At 43.5% G+C, this 20587-nt stretch overlaps 1 protein-coding gene across 1 annotated transcript; it reads right to left on the reverse strand.

Moving 5' to 3' along the window:
• Positions 1-438: 438 nt before the first annotated feature.
• LOC121551050 (nucleoporin 88) lies at positions 439-20444 on the reverse strand. The gene is made up of 17 exons (XM_041863575.1): positions 20208-20444; positions 17551-17720; positions 17027-17152; positions 16543-16629; positions 16266-16442; positions 14158-14344; positions 12929-13079; positions 12656-12754; positions 12453-12540; positions 12152-12256; positions 11847-11999; positions 11429-11554; positions 4939-5004; positions 3370-3450; positions 2996-3122; positions 2784-2902; positions 439-780 (listed from the first exon to the last, which is right to left on the reverse strand). The coding sequence occupies exons 1-17, from the start codon at positions 20442-20444 to the stop codon at positions 717-719; spliced, it is 2163 nt and encodes a 720-aa protein (XP_041719509.1). The 3' UTR covers positions 439-716.
• Positions 20445-20587: the final 143 nt, after the last annotated feature.

Raw genomic sequence — 20587 nt, forward strand, 5'->3', positions numbered from 1 at the left:
GTTCATCCACCTCTGGCCTGCTGGCTCCCTTCCTCTGCGGAAGCATAGTTCCCGCTCAGCCCAGTCAAAGCTGTTCGCTGCTCTGGCACCCCAATGGTGGAACAAGCTCCCCTCACGACGCCAGGACAGCAGAGTCACTCACCACCTTCCGGAGACATTTGAAACCCCACCTCTTTAAGGAACACCTGGGATAGGATAAAGTAATCCTTCTACCCCCAAAAAAAACCAAAAAAAAAAAAAAAAAAGTATAATTGTAAAGTGGTTATCCCACTGGCTATAGGGTGAATGCACCAATTTGTAGTCGCTCTGGATAAGAGCGTCTGCTAAATGACGTAAATGTGCCCTTGAGCAAGGCACTTAACCCTAATTGCTCCTGTAAGTCGCTCTGGATAAGAGCGTCTGCTAAATGACTAAAATGTAAATAGTCAGTCATGGCAGTACTGTACATACATTAATTTTATTCTCCAGATAGACAAACATACATGGTGTGTATAAAACATTGGATATTTTCTCATTTCAACTACTGGTTCCAAAAATGTGACATACTGCCCTCATGGCTGACACAATGACTAGCCTTATATCAACTCAGTGACTCATGTCATGAGACAGACTATCTTAGCAAGTGTTTGAGTATTCACAATAGCACTTCATTATTATTTTGGTTGTTTGGAAAGCAGTGGGATAACTGTGGATGAAGGATGGCTCCCTTAACGGTCTCAGACACTGAAATGGTTATTGATGTCCTTGATCTGTTTCATCATTTCTCCTATGTGCTCTCCCCTGGAAGAGAGGGGGAAACAAAAAGGCTGTCAAGAGGCTACTTGAGGAAACGAACACTGCCAGTGTTACGGACATCACGTTGCTTGCTTAGCGAGTACCACTCCCTCCTCCGATTCGGTTCATACCTGCCTCGAACTCGAGACCTCTGCTTTGCTAACACACGTGGACTGCCCTCCTTAACATTCCAATTGTTTGAGACTCCCAAAAGGTACCAATTAAATGGCTCCATCTGCAACATTTCAAGCTAGCTGTGGAGTGAGCTTACGGTACGTTCTTAACTCCGTTACACCAGTTCATATCAGACAAGACTCGGGACCAATATTAAACAGACAAATTCTACAAACAAAACAGAAGTCAATGGGTGTCATACAGTGAGGGAAAAAAGTATTTGATCCCCTGCTGATTCTGTACGTTTGCCCACTGACAAAGACATGATCAGTCTATAATTTTAATGGTAGGTTTATTTGAACAGTGAGAGACAGAATAACAACAAAATCCAGAAAAACGCATGTCAAAAATTTTATAAATTGATTTGCATTTTAATGAGGGAAATATGTATTTGACCCCTCTGCAAAACATGACCTAGTACTTGGTGGCAAAACCCTTATTGGCAATCACAGAGGTCAGACGTTTCTTGTAGTTGGCCACCAGGTTTGCACACATCTCAGGAGGGATTTTGTTCCACTCCTCTTTGCAGATCTTCTCCAAGTCATTAAGGTTTTCGAGGCTGACGTTTGGCAACTCCAACCTTCAGCTCCCTCCACAGATTTTCTATGGGATTAAGGTCTGGTGACTGGCTAGGCCACTCCAGGACCTTAATGTGCTTCTTCTTGAGCCACTCCTTTGTTGCCTTGGCCGTGTGTTTTGGGTCATTGTCATGCTGGAATACCCATCCACGACCCATTTTCAATGCCCTGGCTGAGGGAAGGAGGTTCTCACCCAAGATTTGACAGTACATGGCCCCGTCCATCGTCCCTTTGATGAGGTGAAGTTGTCCTGTCCCCTTAGCAGAAAAACACCCCTAAAGCATAATGTTTCCACCTCCATGTTTGAGGGTGGGGATGGTGTTCTTGGGGTCATAGGCAGCATTCCTCCTCCTCCAAACACGGCGAGTTGAGTTGATGCCAAAGAGCTCCATTTTGGTCTCATCTGACCACAACACTTTCACCCAGTTCTCCTCTGAATCATTCAGATGTTCATTAGCAAACTTCAGACGGCCCTGTATATGTGCTTTCTTTAGCAGGGGGACCTTGCGGGCGCTGCGGGATTTCAGTCCTTCACGGCGTAGTGCGTTACCAATTGTTTTCTTCGTGACTATGGTCCCAGCTGCCTTGAGATCATTGACAAGATCCTCCCGTGTAGTTCTGGGCTGATTCCTCACCGTTCTCATGATCATTGCAACTCCACGAGGTGAGATCTTGCATGGAGCCCCAGGCAGAGGGAGATTGACAGTTATTGTGTTTCTTCCATTTGCGAATAATCGCACCAACTGTTGTCACCTTCTTACCAAGCTGCTTGGCGTTGGTCTTGTAGCCCATTCCAGCCTTGTGTAGGTCTACAATCTTGTCCCTGACATCCTTAGAGCTCTTTGGTCTTGGCCATGGTGGAGAGTTTGGAATCTGATTGATTGATTGCTTCTGGCTCCCAGGTGTCTTTTATACAGGTAACAAACAGATTAGGAGCACTCCCTTTAAGAGTGTGCTCCTAATCTCAGCTCGTTACCTGTATAAAAGACACCTGGGAGCCAGAAATACTTATTTCCCTCATTAAAATGCAAATGAATTTATAACATTTTTGACATACGTTTTTCTGGATTTTTTTGTTGTTATTCTGTCTCTCACTGTTCAAATTAACCTACCATTAAAATTATAGTCTGATCATGTCTTTGTCAGTGGGCAAACATACAAAATCAGCTGGGGATCAAATACTTTTTTCCCCCTCACTGTAAGTCCAACAGGCTGGCAAACTAGTATGCCACCCAGGTAAGAGCTGCCCATACTCACTGTTCCTTTATCACTCCCTGGACACACTTCCTCTGGTGGGGGTTGAGGGCGACAGTAGCTCTGGCTGGAGACAGCCCTTTGTCCATCTGTTTCTTTTGGTACTCCTTCTTCATATTTACCTGGAAGAAGATAAGACACCAGTCCAGTTAATACTGTGAACCAGTACGAGGCTCCATGAGGATGACGATAGAGACCTCAAGAGGGCAGCTCACTTGTTTAATGCCGTTGCCCAGGTGATGCAGCTGGTCATTGATGGTCTGCAGCTCTTTCTTCATGTCCTTCTCGCTGTCAGACAGAACGGGCAGCTGACTGCGCAGACTGCCCAGGACCTGCTTCACGCTGGGGTAGTACAGAACACATACACAAGTCAGTTAGAGAAGGAGGAAATAGGCTCATATCTGTTTACATATCTGATCTGTTGCTATAATAAAAGCTCTGAAGCAGCTCACATTAGTTTTTTGAGAGGAAGCCAGTTATGTTGCTTGGGTATCTGACCGTTTTGAAGACGGGTTTGAGTTTCGTAAAAACATCTGAAACTGAAGCCCTGAAGAAAGTTTAGATTTGAAAGACGAGCGTATCTAGCTACCTGTTCATGGTGGCCTCCTGGCGATACTTGGCATCCTCATACTTATCAGCCAGAAGCTCTGCAGACTCTCGCAGGCTTTTCCTATTGATAGAACAATAAACAAGGTGAAGAACAGCTCCAACGTATATGAAATGCAGGTGAAGCTCATATGAAGCCTCTGTACTTCCATCACTGTAATTCACATGCTTCCGTTTGGCCTCATCAACCCCAGACTGCCGGCGTACAAAATCACTTACATCACACACTATATGACCTCATTGAATGATGATCATATTAGGCTATATGTACACTGGGAGCAAACAGGTTAACAAATATACATTATACTGAGAGTCAATGAAACAGTGATGACAGACAATTTCATTCCAAGACTACTTGGAGCACATTTCTGCCACTGCTAAAAACTCTGAAAAGGGCTTCAGACAATACAACAATTTCTTACAGTACATCAATCTGCTGCTGCCTGCTCTGGTTCTTCATGTAATACATGTCTCTGTCTTTTATATTACCTCGCTCTGTAAAATGAAAAAGCGTATGTGAAATGCATTGGTATTACAATATAACAAAGGCACTACATCCAATCCATTATTATTTCAAGTGCTATTATTGTTAGCACAATTCTGAGTTGTTGGATGCCTTGGGTGTGCATAGCCATGGGCAATGTTCCCTCAAATTTATTGGGGCACTGAGCAAATTTTAGGTCTTGTGAGCGGAAACTTGAACATCGTGAGAATTTTTTGAAATTTCTGGTGCATATTTACAGTGAACACTGAGGCTGTACCCTTACCGTTTTAGACAGTAGCCAATAGGCTATTGTGGCTATTTGAGCATAATGTAGGCCTATCAACAAAACCAATGGAACAAATCCCTTAACATTTTCACAAGGAAATTGCTTTTGATTTCTATCATATAGCCTACCGTTGCCTATATGTGGTGTTCAGTGCAGGCCTACATTGCATGAGACTTTTAAAAACGTTTTTACATTATGAAGGGCTTGACATTAATTATTTTTTACTTGGTCTGTAACACCATGGGCCAAATAGATGACTGTAAATTGCATAGAATTGTGTTGTATGATGCAAGAAACCACTTTACAAAATAAAATAAATTATTATCATAGAGAATTAGACAATGTAGTCTACCCCTCTGCCTATTGGCATATTAAAGCCTGTCACAAAATACAACACTGCCCCTGGGCTAATAACTCGCAAACTAGCAAAGAATATCAACAAAATGTGCACACGTGCGGCTCTGATTGAAAAGCGCACGTGGGTGATTGAAAGACCGCTAGTGGGCTACCCCCGCTGCGCTCTGGCTCTGCCTACAACAAAATCACAGACTCAATATTGTGAAGTTAGATTTGTTTTGGTTTGTTGCATTGAAAATGTTGATTCGATCACAGGAAAACCTTGATCTATATAGTGCAAACTAATTGGGCGAACTCAGTGAAGTTCAATCTCTTGCGTCTCTGCGCAGCATGGCATTTCTGGAGGCACGCGCGCAGTTTAGAGGGAACATTGGCCATGGGCATCAAGTACTACGTTTATTGGGAAACTTGTGTCCCTATTTCACCTCTCCTCTCTGCACAGGGCTAGGTCCTCCAGCTGCTTGTTCTTCTGTCCTGTCAGCAGTTTCACCCTGAAGAAAAAAAAAACCAGTCAGCAACATGCTTCCTCACATGGACACGTATGTGTGTCAAATCAAATTTTAATTGGTAGTGTACAAATGTTTTCCAGATGTTATCGCATGTGCGGCGTAACGCGTATGTTTCTATCTCCTAACAATACACACAAATCCAGAAAAATAAGATAAATGTCAGAATCGGGTATGCATATACAGTGGGGGAAAAAAGTATTTAGTCAGCCACCAATTGTGCAAGTTCTCCCACTTAAAAAGATGAGAGAGGCCTGTAATTTTCATCATAGGTACACGTCAACTATGACAGACAAATTGAGGAAAAAAAATACAGAAAATCACATTGTAGGATTTTTTATGAATTTATTTGCAAATTATAGTGGAAAATAAGTATTTGGTCACCTACAAACAAGCAAGATTTCTGGCTCTCAAAGACCTGTAACTTCTTTAAGAGGCTACTCTGTCCTCCACTCGTTACCTGTATTAATGGCACCTGTTTGAACTTGTTATCAGTATAAAAGACACCTGTCCACAACCTCAAACAGTCACACTCCAAACTCCACTATGGCCAAGACCAAAGAGCTGTCAAAGGACACCAGAAACAAAATTGTAGACCTGCACCAGGCTGGGAAGTCTGAATCTGCAATAGGTAAGCAGCTTGGTTTGAAGAAATCAACTGTGGGAGCAATTATTAGGAAATGGAAGACATACAAGACCACTGATAATCTCCCTCGATCTGGGGCTCCACGCAAGATCTCACCCCGTGGGGTCAAAATGATCACAAGAATGGTGAGCAAAAATCCCAGAACCACACGGGGGGACCTAGTGAATGACCTGCAGAGAGCTGGGACTAAAGTAACAAAGCCTACCATCAGTAACACACTACGCCGCCAGGGACTCAAATCCTGCAGTGCCAGACGTGTCCCCCTGCTTAAGCCAGTACATGTCCAGGCCCGTCTGAAGTTTGCTAGAGTGTATTTGGATGATCCAGAAGAGGATTGGGAGAATGTCATATGGTCAGATGAAACCAAAATATAACTTTTTGGTAAAAACTCAACTCGTCGTGTTTGGAGGACAAAGAATGCTGAGTTGCATCCAAAGAACACCATACCTACTGTGAAGCATGGGGGTGGAAACATCATGCTGTTTTTCTGCAAAGGGACCAGGACGACTGATCCGTGTAAAGGAAAGAATGGGGCCATGTATCGTGAGATTTTGAGTGAAAACCTCCTTCCATCAGCAAGGGCATTGAAGATGAAACGTGGCTGGGTCTTTCAGCATGACAATGATCCCAAACACACCGCCCGGGCAACGAAGGAGTGGCTTCGTAAGAAGCATTTCAAGGTCCTGGAGTGGCCTAGCCAGTCTCCAGATCTCAACCCCATAGAAAATATTTGGAGGGAGTTGAAAGTCCGTGTTGTCCAGCGACAGCCTCAAAACATCACTGCTCTAGAGGAGATCTGCATGGAGGAATGGGCCAAAATACCAGCAACAGTGTGTGAAAACCTTGTGAAGACTTACAGAAAACATTTGACCTGTGTCATTGCCAACAAAGGGTATATAACAAAGTATTGAGAAACTTTTGTTATTGACCAAATACTTATTTTCCACCATAATTTGCAAATAAATTCATAAAAAAATCCTACAATGTGATTTTCTGGATTTTTTTCCCTCATTTTGTCTGTCATAGTTGACGTGTACCTATGATGAAAACTACAGGCCTCTCATCTTTTTAAGTGGGAGAACTTGCACAATTGGTGGCTGACTAAATACTTTTTCCCCCCACTGTGTGTGTGTGTGTGTATTATATATATATATATATATATACACACACACACAGTACCAGTGATAGTCCCACTAAGCCCAAACCAGATGGGATGGCGTATCGCTGCAGAATGCTGTGGTAGCCATGCAGGTTAAGTGTGCCTTGAATTCTAAATAAATCACAGACAGTGTCACCAGCAAAGCACCCGCACACCACCTCCTCCATGCTTTACGGTGGGAAATACACATGCGGAGATAATCCGATCACCTAAAACGCGTCTCACAAAGACACGGCAGTTAGACCCACAAACGTCAAATTTGGACTCCAGACAAAAGGCCACATTTCCACCAGTCTAATGTCCATTGCGCGTGCTTCTTGGCCCAAGCAAGTCTCTTCTTCTTATTGGTGTCCTTTAGTAGTGGTTTCTTCCCATCAATTCGACCATGAAGGCCTGATTCACACAGTCTCCTCTGAACAGTTGATGTTGAGATGTGTCTGTTACTTGAACTCTGTGAAGCATTTATTTGGACTGCAATTTCTGAGGCTGGTAACTCTAATGAACTTATCCTCTGCAGCAGAGGTAACTCTGGTTCTTCCATTCCTGTGGCGGTCCTCATGAGAGCCAGATTCATCATAGCGTTATGTTTTTTGCAACTGCACTTGAAGAAACTTTCAAAGTTCTTGAAATGTTCCATATTGACTGACCTTCATGTCTTAAAATAATGATGGACTGTCGTTTCTCTTTGCTTATTTGAGCTGTTCTTGCCATAATATGGACTTGGTCTTTTACCAAATAGGGCTATCTTCTGTATACCCCCCCTACCATTGTTACCCAACGCTTAGGTTTATCTCCACTTTACTCATATCCTTCCATATCCTTGTCTGTACATAATGCCCTGAATCTTTTCTACAACACCCGGAAATCTGCCCCCTTTATTCTATGTACCCAACGCACTAGAAGACCAGTTCTTAAAGCCTTTAGTCGTATCCTTATTCTAGTCCTCCTCTGTTCCTCTGGTGATGTAGAGGCTAACCCAGGCCCTGCAGCCCTCAGTATCACTCCTACTCCCCAGGCGCTATCATTTGCTGACTTCTGTAATCGCAAAAGTCTTGGTTTCTTGCACGTAAATATCAGAAGTCTACTTCCTAATTTTCAGTTATTCACTGCGTTAGCACACTCCGCCAACCCTGATGTTCTAGCAGTGTCTGAATCCTGGCTCAGGAAGGCCACCAAAAATTCTGAAATTTCCATCCAACTATAACATTTTCCGTCTAGATAGAACTGCCAAAGGGGGTGGAGTTGCAATCTACTGTAGAGATAGCCTGCAGAGCTCTATCATACTATCCAGGTCTGTGCCCAAACAGTTTGAGCTTCTACTTCTAAAAATCCACCTTTCCAGAAATAAGTCTCTCACTGTTGCCGCTTGCTACAGACTCCCCTCAGCCCCCAGCTGTGCCCTGGACACCATATGTGAATGGATTGCCCCCCATTTATCCTCAGAGTTCGTACTGCTTGGTGACCTAAATTGGGATATGCTTAATACCCCGGCCATCCTACAATCCAAACTAGATGCCCTCAACCTCACGCAAATTATCAACGAACCTACCAGGTACAACCCTAAATCCGTAAACTTGGGTACCCTCATAGATATCATCCTGACTAACATACCCTCTAAATACACCTCAGCTGTCTTCAACCAGGATCTCAGCGATCACTGCCTTATTGCCTGCGTCCGTAACGGGTCCGCGGTCAAACGACCACCCCTCACACTTTAGCGAGCAGGCCTTCCTAATTGACCTGGCCCAGGTATCCTGGATGGATATAGATCTCATTCCGTCAGTAGAGGATGCCTGGTTGTTCCTTAAAAGTAATTTCCTCTCAATCTTAAATAAACATGCCCCATTCAAAAAATACAGAACTAAGAACCGATATAGCCCCTGGTTCTCCTCAGACTTGACTGCCCTTGACCAGCACAAAAACATCCTGTGGCGTACTGCATTAGCATCAAATAGCCCCCGCGATATGCAACTTTTCAGGGAAGTTAGGAACCAATATACACAAGCAGTCAGGAAAGCAAAGGCTAACTTTTTCAAACAGAAATTTGCATCCTGTAGCACTAACTCCAAAAAGTTTTGGGACACTGTAAAGTCCATGGAGAATAAGAGCACTTCCTCCCAGTTGCCCACTGCACTGAGGCTAGGAAACACTATCACCACCGATAAATCTACAATAATCGAGAATTTCAACAAGCATTTTGCTACAGCTGGCCATGCTTTCCATCTGGCTACCACTACCCCGGCCACCAACTCTGCACCCTCCGCTGCAACTTGCCCATGCCCCCCGCTTCTCCTTCACACAAATTCAGACAGCTGATGTTCTGAAAGAGCTGCAAAATCTGGACCCCTACAAATCAGCTGGGCTAGACAATCTGGACCCTTTCTTTCTAAAACTAGCCGCCGAAATTGTCGCAACCCCTATTACTAGTCTGTTCAACCTCTCTTTCATAACGTCTGAGATCCCCAGAGATTGGAAAGCTGCCGCGGTCATCCCCCTCTTCAAAGGGGGTGACACTCTAGATCCAAACTGCTACAGACCTATATCCATCCTGCCCTGCCTTTCGAAAGTATTTGAAAGCCAAGTTAACAAACAGATCACCGACCATTTCGAATACCACCGTACCTTCTCCGCTATGCAATCCGGTTTCCGAGCTGGTCATGGGTGCACTTCAGCCACGCTCAAGGTCCTAAACGATATTATAACCGCGATTGATAATAGACAGTACTGTGCAGCCGTCTTCATCGACCTGGCCAAGGCTTTCGACTCTGTCAACCACCGCATTCTTATTGGCAGACTAAATAGCCTTGGTTTCTCAAATGACTGCCTCGCCTGGTTCACCAACTACTTCTCAGATAGAGTTCAGTGTGTCAAATCGGAGGGCATGTTGTCTGGACCTATGGCAGTCTCTATGGGGGTGCCACTGGGTTCAATTCTTGGGCCGACACTTTTCTCCGTGTATATCAATGATGTCGCTCTTGCTGCTGGTGACTCTCAGATCCACCTCTACGCAGACGACACCATTTTGTATACATCTGGCCCTTCATTGGACACTGTTAACAAACCTCCAAACGAGCTTCAATGCCATACAACACTCCTTCAGTAGCCTCCAACTGCTCTTAAACACTAGTAAAACTAAATGCATGCTTTTCAATCGAACGCTGCTGGCACCCGCCCACCCGACTAGAATCACCACTCTCGACGGGTCTGACCTAGAGTATGTGGACAACTACAAATACCTAGGTGTCTGGTTAGACTGTAAACTCTCCTTCCAGACTCACATAAAGAATCTCCAACCCAAAGTTAAATCTAGAATCGGCTTCCTATTTCGCAACAAAGCCTCCTTCACTCATGCTGCCAAACATGCCCTCGTAAAACTGACTATCCTACCGATCCTTGACTTCGGCGATGTCATTTACAAAATAGCCTCCAACACTCTACTCAGCAAATTGGATGTAGTCTATCACAGTGCCATCCGTTTTGTCTCCAAAGCCCCATACACTACCCACCACTGTGACCTGTACGCTCTTGTTGGCTGGTCCTCACTACATGTTCGTCGTCAAACCCACTGGCTCCAGGCCATCTATAAATCACTGCTAGGCAAATCCCCGCCTTATCTTAGCTCATTGGTCACCATAGCAGCACCCACCCGTAGTCTGCGCTCCAGCAGGTATATCTCACTGGTCATTCCCAAAGCCAACACCTCCTTTGGCCGCCATTCCTTCCAGTTCTCTGCTGCCAATGACTGGAACGAATTGCAAAAATCTCTGAAGCTGGAGACACTTATCTCCTTCACTAACTTTAAGCATCAGTTGTCAGAGCACCTTACCGATCACTGCACCTGTACACAGCCCATCTGAAATTAGCCCACCCAACTACCTCATCCCTATATTGTTATTTATTTTGCACCCCAGTATCTCTATTTGCACATAATCTCTTGCACATCTAGCATTCCAGTGTTAATACTAATTGTAATTATTTTGCACTATAGCCTATTTATTGCCTTACCTCCATAACTTGCTACATTTGCACACACTGTATATATATTTTCTGTTGTATTTTTGACTTTATGTTTTGTTTTACCCCATATGTAACTCTGTGTTGTTGTTTTTATCGCACTGCTTTGCTTTATCTTGGCCAGGTCGCAGTTGTAAATGAGAACTTGTTCTCAACTGGCTTACCTGGTTAAATAAAGGTGAAATAAAAAATAAAATAAAAAATACAAATACAAAAATACCTTGTCACAACTCAACTGATTGGCTCAAACACATTAAGGAAAGAAATTCCACAAATTAACTTTTAAGAAGGCACAGCTGTTAATTGAATGCATTCCAGGTGACTACCTCATGAAGCTGGTTGAGAGAATGCCAAGCGTGCGCAAAGCTATCATCAAGGCAAAGGGTGGCTATTTGAAGAATCTCAAATATATCTTGATTTGTTACTAGATGATTCCAAAGTTGATGTCTTCACTATTATTCTACAATGTAGAAAATAGTAAAAATAAAGAAAAACTCTTGAATGAGTAGGTGTTCTAAAGCTTTTGACCAGTAGTGTATGTGTGTATGCATTAGTGTGTGTGTGTATCTGTTAATGAGAGTGACATTTACCTTCTCTGCATCTCCTCGCGGGCAATGTCCTGTTTGAGGATGTACTCCTCTCTGAAAACCTGTGTGGCTCTGCTCAGCAGCTGGAGACACTCTGGAGGAGGAGACGATGTGTCCTTGTCCCCTGCCCTAAACACACAGGACAACACGACCGAGTACACACACTAAACCAAGCCTAACAGTGTTCATTTGTGCATGTTAAAGGAGGAGATGGGCATGCTGTAAAGTTTTATCTAACCTTTATCAAGCCAGGTCATTGAGAAAAAAATTTGTATTTCACAAAAACGGCAACAAGGGAGGATACTACATGTAAAGATAGCGCATCATGATGCCAAAGCATGTTGCCATGGAGTCAATTAGTATCTGCAAATCCAAGATCTCCTCAAGGGGTGTTTTCAATGCACTGTGGTGAGTGCGTTACCTCAGCATGAGAGGGTTGGTGGAGCTTCGGGCCAGGATGTTGCGGATGTGCTGCTCAAAGGAGTCGTCATGCAATCCACGCAGAGGAGAGCTAGCTGAGCCTACCCCCGGGTGGGAACACAGCAGGGGAGGAGAGGGAGGCCGAATGGAACTCCTAGAACACACAAAGACATCCACCATCAGTCCTGACAATGTAATTTCTATGTTTGGACTGAAATAATAATGAATTGAAAAATAATAGGCTATTATCGTTCCAGAATCAAAACTGTAATTGACCAAAACACTTGAGTTCATACTGAACCATACAGGAGAGGCAGTAGTAGACACTCGTAGGTGCTGGTAATGCAGATCATGGTGGCACCCAAAGACAGGTCTGACACAATCAAGAAGCCCCGTACTGGAGCTGACAAACTGGAGAGAGAAAAAGAAAGAAAGAGATGAGCGACAGGAGATAAAAACGTAAATACAGGAGCCAACACCCCTTACCACCAAGCTGACAATCAATTACAACGGTCATCAGCTGGTTCTTCTGACTCAGGGGTGCCAAGCAGAATCTCAATATTTTCAATGATGTCATTAATATCTGATGCCTTGATAATTGTGCTACCTGCTACTGAGAGGCCTGGTACAGAGGATGTGCTCTACGATGCAGCGGTGCTCAGCAGCCAGCTCGTGGAGACTATCCTTGTCCTCATCTGTGGAGAGAGAGCATTATGGCAAAGCAGGCAAATTAATGCACTAACCACCTCTGATTTATATGGTAAACAAAACAATTGAATTGACATCCCCATCTGGACATGAAGGACTCACCTGACTGGAGGAACTTGTGCAGTTTGTTGAACCAAGTGAGGCCTACACTGTGCACTCCTGCCTCATGTGTGCAGTGGTATCTGTGCTGGCACAGAGGGTCTGAAATAGGGCATAATGCAAGTTTCAACGAAACAAAAGATACACAACAGAAAGAAAATCACATTGAAAGTACATTAGGCAAACATAATGATGGGGTGTGGACCTTTGAGACCTTGTGGGAAGTATCAATGGATCCAATTTTAGCATTCAACTATATCAGCATGACCCACTCACCTCTGTGCAGTCTGATTGGGCAAGTGAAGTCGGACTCCACAGGCTCGTCGTCCTCCCCGGCGGGCAGTTTGAGGGTGAGCTCCAGCTCCACACACTCAAACACGTAGAGAGAGGGCACTGCCTCCGAGCCCCGCAGCCAACGCTCCACTGCCTGTCAATCACACACAGAGAAGAAAAGTCCTCAAGTGTACACTCCTGGGGTGTATTCAGTGAGGTGAAATGTTCAGAATGTTGCAGATATATATGTAACAAATACAGCCAACACGATTCCCTGTTCTACCAGATAGACAATCATAACCCTTCTACACAGAAAATGTGTATCGTAGAGCACATCCTCTGTACCAGCCCTCTCAGTAGCAGGTAGCACAATTATCAAGGCATCAGATATTAATGACATCATTTTAGTCTCTCCTCAGGAGACTAAAAAGATTTGGCATGGGTCCTCAGATCCTCAAAAAAATTCTACAGCTGCACCATCGAGAGCATCCTGACTGGTTGCATCACCGCCTGGTATGGCAACTGCTTGGCCTCTGACCGCAAGGCACTACAGAGGGTAGTGCGTACGGCCCAGTACATCACTGGGGCAAAGCTCCCTGCCATTCAGGACCTCTATACCAGGCGGTGTCAGAGGAAGGCCCTCAAAATTGTCAAAGACTCCAGCCACCCTAGTCATAGACTGTTCTCTCTGCTACCGCACGGCAAGCGGTACCGGAGTGCCAAGTCTAGGTCCAAAAGACTTCTCAACAGCTTCTACCCCCAAGCCATAAGACTCCTGAACAGCTAATCATGGCTACCCGGACTATTTGCACTGCCCCCCCACCCCATCCTTTTTACGCTGCTGCTACTCTGTTAAGTATTTATGCATAGTCACTTTAACTCTACCCACATGTACATATTACCTCAACTACCTCAACTAGCCGGTGCCCCCGCACATTGACTCTGCAACGGTACCCCCCTGTATATATAGCCTCCCTACTGTCACTTTATTTTACTGTATATATAGCCTCCCTACTGTCACTTTATTTTACTTCTGCTCTTTTTCTCTCAACACTTTTTTTGTTGTTGTTTTATTCTTACTTTTTTTGTTTAAAATAAATGCACTGTTGGTTAAGGGCTGTAAGTAAGCATTTCACTGTAATGTCTGCACCTGTTGTATTCGGCGCATGTGACCAATAAAATTTGATTTGATTTGAATATTCTGTAACGTTGCACTCTAGTACAGTACTTACTCCAGTCTCCTCCTCTTCTTCTGCTTCCAGCACCACGCAATGGTACAGTGTGCCTGTTTCCGTGGCGATGACCAGGATGTTGGGAACGCAGGGCAGGCAGAGCACGGCACAGGCGTCATAACCATAGTTATCCTCTGCCGCGGGGTACATGGGTAAGGGCCCAATGGGCTTACTGAGGCTTCCCAAACTGGAAGACAGAAAAATACAGTCTAGGGATGGGATTCAAATAAGATTCTTACTAATGGATTATCTTTTAAAGATTTCAAACAGTAGCATAATATACACTACCGGTCAAAAGTTTTAGAACACCTACTCATTCAAGGGTTTTTCTTTATTTTTACTATTTTCTACATTGTAGAATAATAGTGAAGACATCAAAACTATGAAATAACACATATGGAATCATGTAGTAACCAAAAGTGTTAAACAAGAGATTCTTCAAATAGCCACCCTTTGCCTTGACAGCTTTGCACACTCTTGGCATTCCCTCAACCAGCTTCACCTGGAATGCTTTTCCAACAGTCTTGAAGGAGTTCCACATATACTGAGCACTTGTTGGCTGCTTTTCCTTCACTCTGCCGTCCGACTAATCCCAAACCATCTCAAATTGGGTTGAGGTCGGGGGATTGTGGAGGCCAGGTCATATGATGCAGCACTCCATCACTCTCCTTCTTGGTAAAATAGCCCTTACACCGCCTGGAGGTGTGTTGGGTCATTGTCCTGTTGAAAAACAAATGATAGTCCCACTAAGCCCAAACCAGATGGGATGGCGTATCACTGCAGAATGCTGTGGTAGCCATGCTGGTTAAGTGTGCCTTGAATTCTAAATAAATCACAGACAGTGTCACCAGCAAAGCACCCCCACACCATAACACCACCTCCTCCATGCTTTACGGTGGGAAATACACATGCGGAGATCCTCCATTCATCCACACCCCGCCTCACAAAAGACATGGTGGTTGGAACCAAAAGTCTCAAATTTGGACTCCAGAGCAAAGGACAAATTTCTACCGGTCTAAAGTCCATTGCTCCTGTTTCTTGGCCCAAGCAAGTCTCTTCTTCTTATTGGTGTCCTTTAGTAGTGGTTTCTTTGCAGACATTCAACTATGAAGGCCTGATTCACACAGTCTCCTCTGAACAGTTGATGTTGAGATGAGTCTGTTACTTGAACTCTGTGAAGCTTTTATTTGGGCTGCAATTTCTGAGGCTGGTAACTAATGAACTTATCGTCTGCAGCAGAGGTAACTCTGGGTCTTCCATTCCTGTGGCGGTCCTCATGAGAGCCAGATTCATCATAGCGCTTGATAGTTTTTGGCGACTGCACTTGAAGAAACTTTCAAAGTTCGTGAAATGTTCCGTATTGACTGACCTTCATGTCTTAAAGTAATGATGGACTGTCGTTTCACTTTGCCTATTTGAGCTGTTCATGCCATAATATGGACTTGGTCTTTTACCAAATAGGGCTATCTTCTCTATACCCCCCCTAGCTTGTCACAACACAACTGATTGGCTCAAAATCATTAAGAAGGAAATAAATTAACTTTTAAGAAGGGTACACCTGTTAATTGAAATGCATTCCAGGTGACTACCTCATGAAGCTGGTTGAGAGAATGCCAAGAGTGTGCAAAGCTGTCATCAAGGCAAAGGGTGGCTATTTGAAGAATCTGAAATCTAAAATATATTTTAATTTGTTTAACACTTTTTTGGTTACTACATGATTCCATGTGTGTTATTTCATAGTTTTGATGTCTTCACGATTGTGTAAATAGTAAAAATAAAGAAAAACCCTTGAATGAGTAGGTGTTCTAAAACTTTCGACCGGTAGTGTATTTATAAGGTCCACCGAATAAACTTAATTGAAATTCAGTCAGACAAAACCAGAGAATACAAATGTTAAGCTGACCTACATTAAATATGCATGTAAGCAAATCCCAAGATCGTGCTTCAAGTTCGGAACTCAGGTGAGCAAAAGGCAGCCTTTAAGTTCTGAAATCAGGTAAGCAAACCCAAGATCACACTTGGCAGCCTTCAAGTTCAAAACTCAGGAAGCATCCAGTTCAGGCTTTGCCTCTTCTCTGCTTTTCCCCTGAAGGTGCTAAGCCCCTTACCTGTGTGTGAGGCTGGTGTAGCTCAGATAGGTCTCTCCGTTCTCGTAGAGGATGTAGAGGGGGTATACCAGCACATCCTCCTTGGACCGCTGGCCTGTGAGCTGTCGAGGGGCGCCGGCCACTGGCCCAAAGTCAAAAGCCACAGCGATCTCCCCCAGAGAGGCTGCATAGGAGCGCCTAAGGAGGGTTGAGAGACAGATCTTATAAGTAAGCCACATAGCAGGGTGTAGGTCAATTCCATTTTGATTTGGTAAATACAGAGGATGAAATAACTCACCCTCGAGTGTGTACACTGCTGTCCTCCTCTGACTGGGACACTGATAGCGCTCTAGCTGGAGTCTGAGGCTCTTTCAACCCATAGAACCTAAAACACACCAATACAATGTCAATGCAGTGAAATAGTATGGTCAATACAGTATAAAACTATCAGAAAGGAGGACCAAGGCACTCCACATCTAATTAATTTAAATGCCTTTATTTGTATGCCATGTTCAATGGAACCAATATTAAAAAACAGACGCGTTTCGGCTGCATGGCCTTCGTCAAGGAGTACAAAAATACGAAGAGTATAAAACTACTAATACACACATACATCACTCGCAGGAGATGGTGATGCAGATAACTAGGGGCCCTATAACTAACAAACCCATTGACTGATGAGACATAAAAAATAAATTCTAAAAGAAAACACTATCACAACAAGTCATTTCATCAATTCATTTACATATTTGTGCTTTGGAAATGGTCCAGAGCATGTTCACCTGATGGTGTTGTCAGAGGTCAGTAGCACTAGATGGGGCTCCTCCGTCTCACTGGGGAACCAGGCAGCCTGCCGCAGGGTCACTGAGGCTGAGCTGGTGAAGAAACGCTCAGCCACAGGAATAGTCCTGGTAAAGGGGAAACAACTTCACTCAGCACCGAATCTTTAGTTCATCTACTCCTTGGATTAGAGTCAACACAGGATTTGGAGTGGTGTAAGAATGTTTATTCGATATGGACTGAAATATGTTTTTTTCCTAAAACTCAAGACAATGAGCGTGGGATGGGGATCCTTTCTTACAGTAGGCTATATGGGCGAGTTAGTTCCAGCCCACGGCACGCTTCTGTTATAAAGAAAAATAAACTATGATACAGGGGCTTCCTAAATGTTCAAGTAGGGACCCTGCTGAGCGCTGACAGTGCTCTAAATATCCCTAAAGGGACCAGCATAATCTGAAGAAAATGCTTTGATGGGTCGATAGTTATTTATAATAGAAGGGGTATTGGGATAACATTTCATACTCACTTGCAGTTAACTTCGCTCCGTCCTCCTTCAAACTCTGACCTCTTGCCCCACCGCTGTGGTAATTCTAGAACGGTGGCACCACGTTGTCCAATGAGTGCGACGTGGTACTGTGTCGGGCTCAGCAACACCTGGCATACTTCGAACCGTGGTGGATTGATGCACAACAGAGTCTGAGGAAAGAAATGTAAGTCAACTGACGTTAGTCTTCAACTTCACAGGATTGGGCGATATTACAACAGCATTGTCTATTGACGATAATTGACAGCCATCGTCAATGGTGACGACGTCGTGATGTAACAGACAATGGTTTAGCCTATTTGAACTTGACTAGTGCAGCGCAGTAAAAAAAACAGAGTCTCGCAGCACACAAGTGACATTCCGAGTAATTTGCTACAGCCTATTTCAATAAATATGTCATATGGCCTACAGAACCCAGAACACAAGAGAGGAATGTAGGCCAGACAGAGCAGAGAATCCCACCAAAGCAGAACAAAATGTCCAGTCAGAAAATATTGTTTCTCTCTCTCTGTCGGATGCATGGTCATTAGGCTATACCCTAAACCTTTTTATGTATAAACAGACAGTCCTTAACTATATTGTGTCTAGCTGTTTAAAAAAAACATCTCTCTCATCTTCTTTCTCTCCATTCGATAGGCTATGAATATGACAGAAGGCTACGCTTCATTGTTTTATGCATCACTTTCTCCCGATCAAACAAAGAATGTAATGGAGTTCTCAAAAAGTTATTTGAATAGCCTAAAAACTTAAGGTAGCCAGAGGACTAATAATGAGAGAGAATAAACAATATCAATAGCCTATAGAAAAATATAACTTAAGCTTATTAAGAAAGAAATTATCCATGCGTGCTGGGAAAATCCATCCATGCGAGGTTGAAAACCAAATGGCCAATCATCTATCCTCCTACTAGGCCTATCATAAAAGCTTTAAGATATCTAACTTATGAACAGTAGCGTATTTCCCAAATATTCTGGCCTACGAGGGTGTTGTCTTAAAGTTGTGGCTTTCAAAAATAACAAGAATGAAAGTCTATAGCCTAAGCATAGGCCAGCGTTTCCCAAACCTCAGTCCTCAGGACCCCAATGGCTGCACGTTTTGTTTTTTGCCCCAACACTACACAGCTGATTAAAATGATCAAAGCTTGTTATTTGAATCAGCTGTGTAGTGCTAGGGCAAAAAACAAAACACATAGGCTATTCTCAAATCACAGCTTCATGAGATAGAAAATAAATAATATTGTTTGTTCTATTATTTTATGAGGCAAATAAAGCAATTATTATCCAGTTCTGAAGACGGTACTGCTTCTATCCAGCCCATGATGTAGGCCTATAACATACTGTAGTTCACTACCATAAGACAGCCCGTTTCTCAGACAGTCACTGCTCCATCATGTGCACATCACACAGACAAAAACAAACCTGTTCTGCTCCTCCACCAGAAAGGAATATTAGAAAACATTTGCCATTGCCTGCACTTAGCCTCTGCCCAGGCGTTCAACAACATTATCTTTCATCATGATTCATCCAGTTACATTCAATTTCGCGCTATAGACCAACTGTCGGTTTAGCTGGTTTTTTATATTCTATTTTTTGGGGGGTGGTAAATAGGTGCGATAGCATAGTATATCACAATGTTTTATGGGTACATAATCACAATAGGACAAAGGTTGACATCGCTCAACCCTAATGCTTATCACCAAAAAATGTATGGTAACATGGATCAGGAGCTGATTAAGTCAGTGACCTTGTCCTCCAGAAATCCCTAGCCCCTTTTGGAGAATTACGTTTTGAGAGGAGTTCATTAGGTTTAACTTTAGGCAATATGATAACTCCAACTTGCCAGGGCTAGGTGGAACATTAGCTAGAGATTGTACGCCAGATATGTGATAACTATGATTCCATTACTAGGCGTTTCAGGTTATCTTATACAAAACGCCGCCATAGATGTTTTAACTAACTTGCTCTTTGCGATACCGTCTTCGTTCTCGATTCAGAGAAAATTGTATCTTATAAATATCTGTGTCCAGTTGTTGCTGGTTCTACAAAAACCAGAGAAAACTCAACGACATTAAATTCATGTTTTGTATCGAGTGAGAAATGCCTCTTACATGGCCACGTGTAGAAGTAGATGACAGTGCGACCAAAACAAAGTCAAAGATCTAACGTTACGCTGGGAAATGCTAGATGTGTGGAAGCTAAGATGGAGAGGAACCTGTTGCGGTAATAAACATAGATTTAACATATTTCTGACAGTATCCCCAAGAGCAGGTCAGTTGAAACATATTGCAGCGTATTGTATAAGCGAACCCTGTAACGCACAGTAATGAAAACATAGCTATCACGTCTGGTGTACAATCTGTAACTAACTGTAGTGGAATATTTGCCATATTGCTTACACCTGTCCAATCCTCCCAGATCTCCACAACACAAGCGACTAGGGGGACAGTATATAGGGGTTATTACGGGTTGTTTCTGGATAATGTGAAAAACAATTGCATGTTGCGCCAAGAATGAATGGGAGTGGCAGCTGACTGAAATTACATCGCAGGGACTATTTTAGCTTTAAAAAAACGTGTCGGAAAGTAGCTAGATGAACAACCACCCTTTAACATCGTTATCTAGCAAGAATAACGTGCTCACCTGATATTTCACACTCTCAAAGCTGTCCTCTGAATTGAGCTGCCTCAGGTTGGTCGTGTAAAAAACACTGTCTGCGTCATTCCACACGAATATGTCACCATTGAGACAAAATGTAAGATTCTTTGCAGTTCTCCTGCAATTCGCTTTGGGTTCTAAATCAAGTTTCTCTCGTAATTTAACAAATATATAATGACTTGGTAGCTCGCTTCTCCATCGCTCGCCAGCAAACGCCGCCATTTTTCACGTCGTCTGAAAATGACGTCGTCAGAATCGTACCAATGAAAACGAACTTCAGAATACTTACAACTCGATCAGCCAATCAGATCCAGGGGCAAACTAAAGGCGTACAAACAATGGGAATTGTAGTTCTTACAACCACT

This window comes from Coregonus clupeaformis, chromosome 35, assembly GCF_020615455.1.
Source record: "Coregonus clupeaformis isolate EN_2021a chromosome 35, ASM2061545v1, whole genome shotgun sequence".
Lineage (NCBI taxonomy): Eukaryota > Metazoa > Chordata > Actinopteri > Salmoniformes > Salmonidae > Coregonus > Coregonus clupeaformis.

Bases quoted from the DNA above. Each gene is read 5' to 3' on its own strand.
- LOC121551050 (XM_041863575.1), bottom strand. From the start codon at position 20,444: ATGGCGGCGTTTGCTGGCGAGCGATGGAGAAGCGAGCTACCAAGTCAT. The intron at 12,755-12,928 runs GTGAGTGGGTCA...GCCCTATTTCAG, and splicing joins CCCAATCAGACTGCACAGAG to ACCCTCTGTGCCAGCACAGA. The intron at 5,005-11,428 runs GTAAATGTCACT...TTTTTTCTTCAG, and splicing joins CGCGAGGAGATGCAGAGAAG to GGTGAAACTGCTGACAGGAC.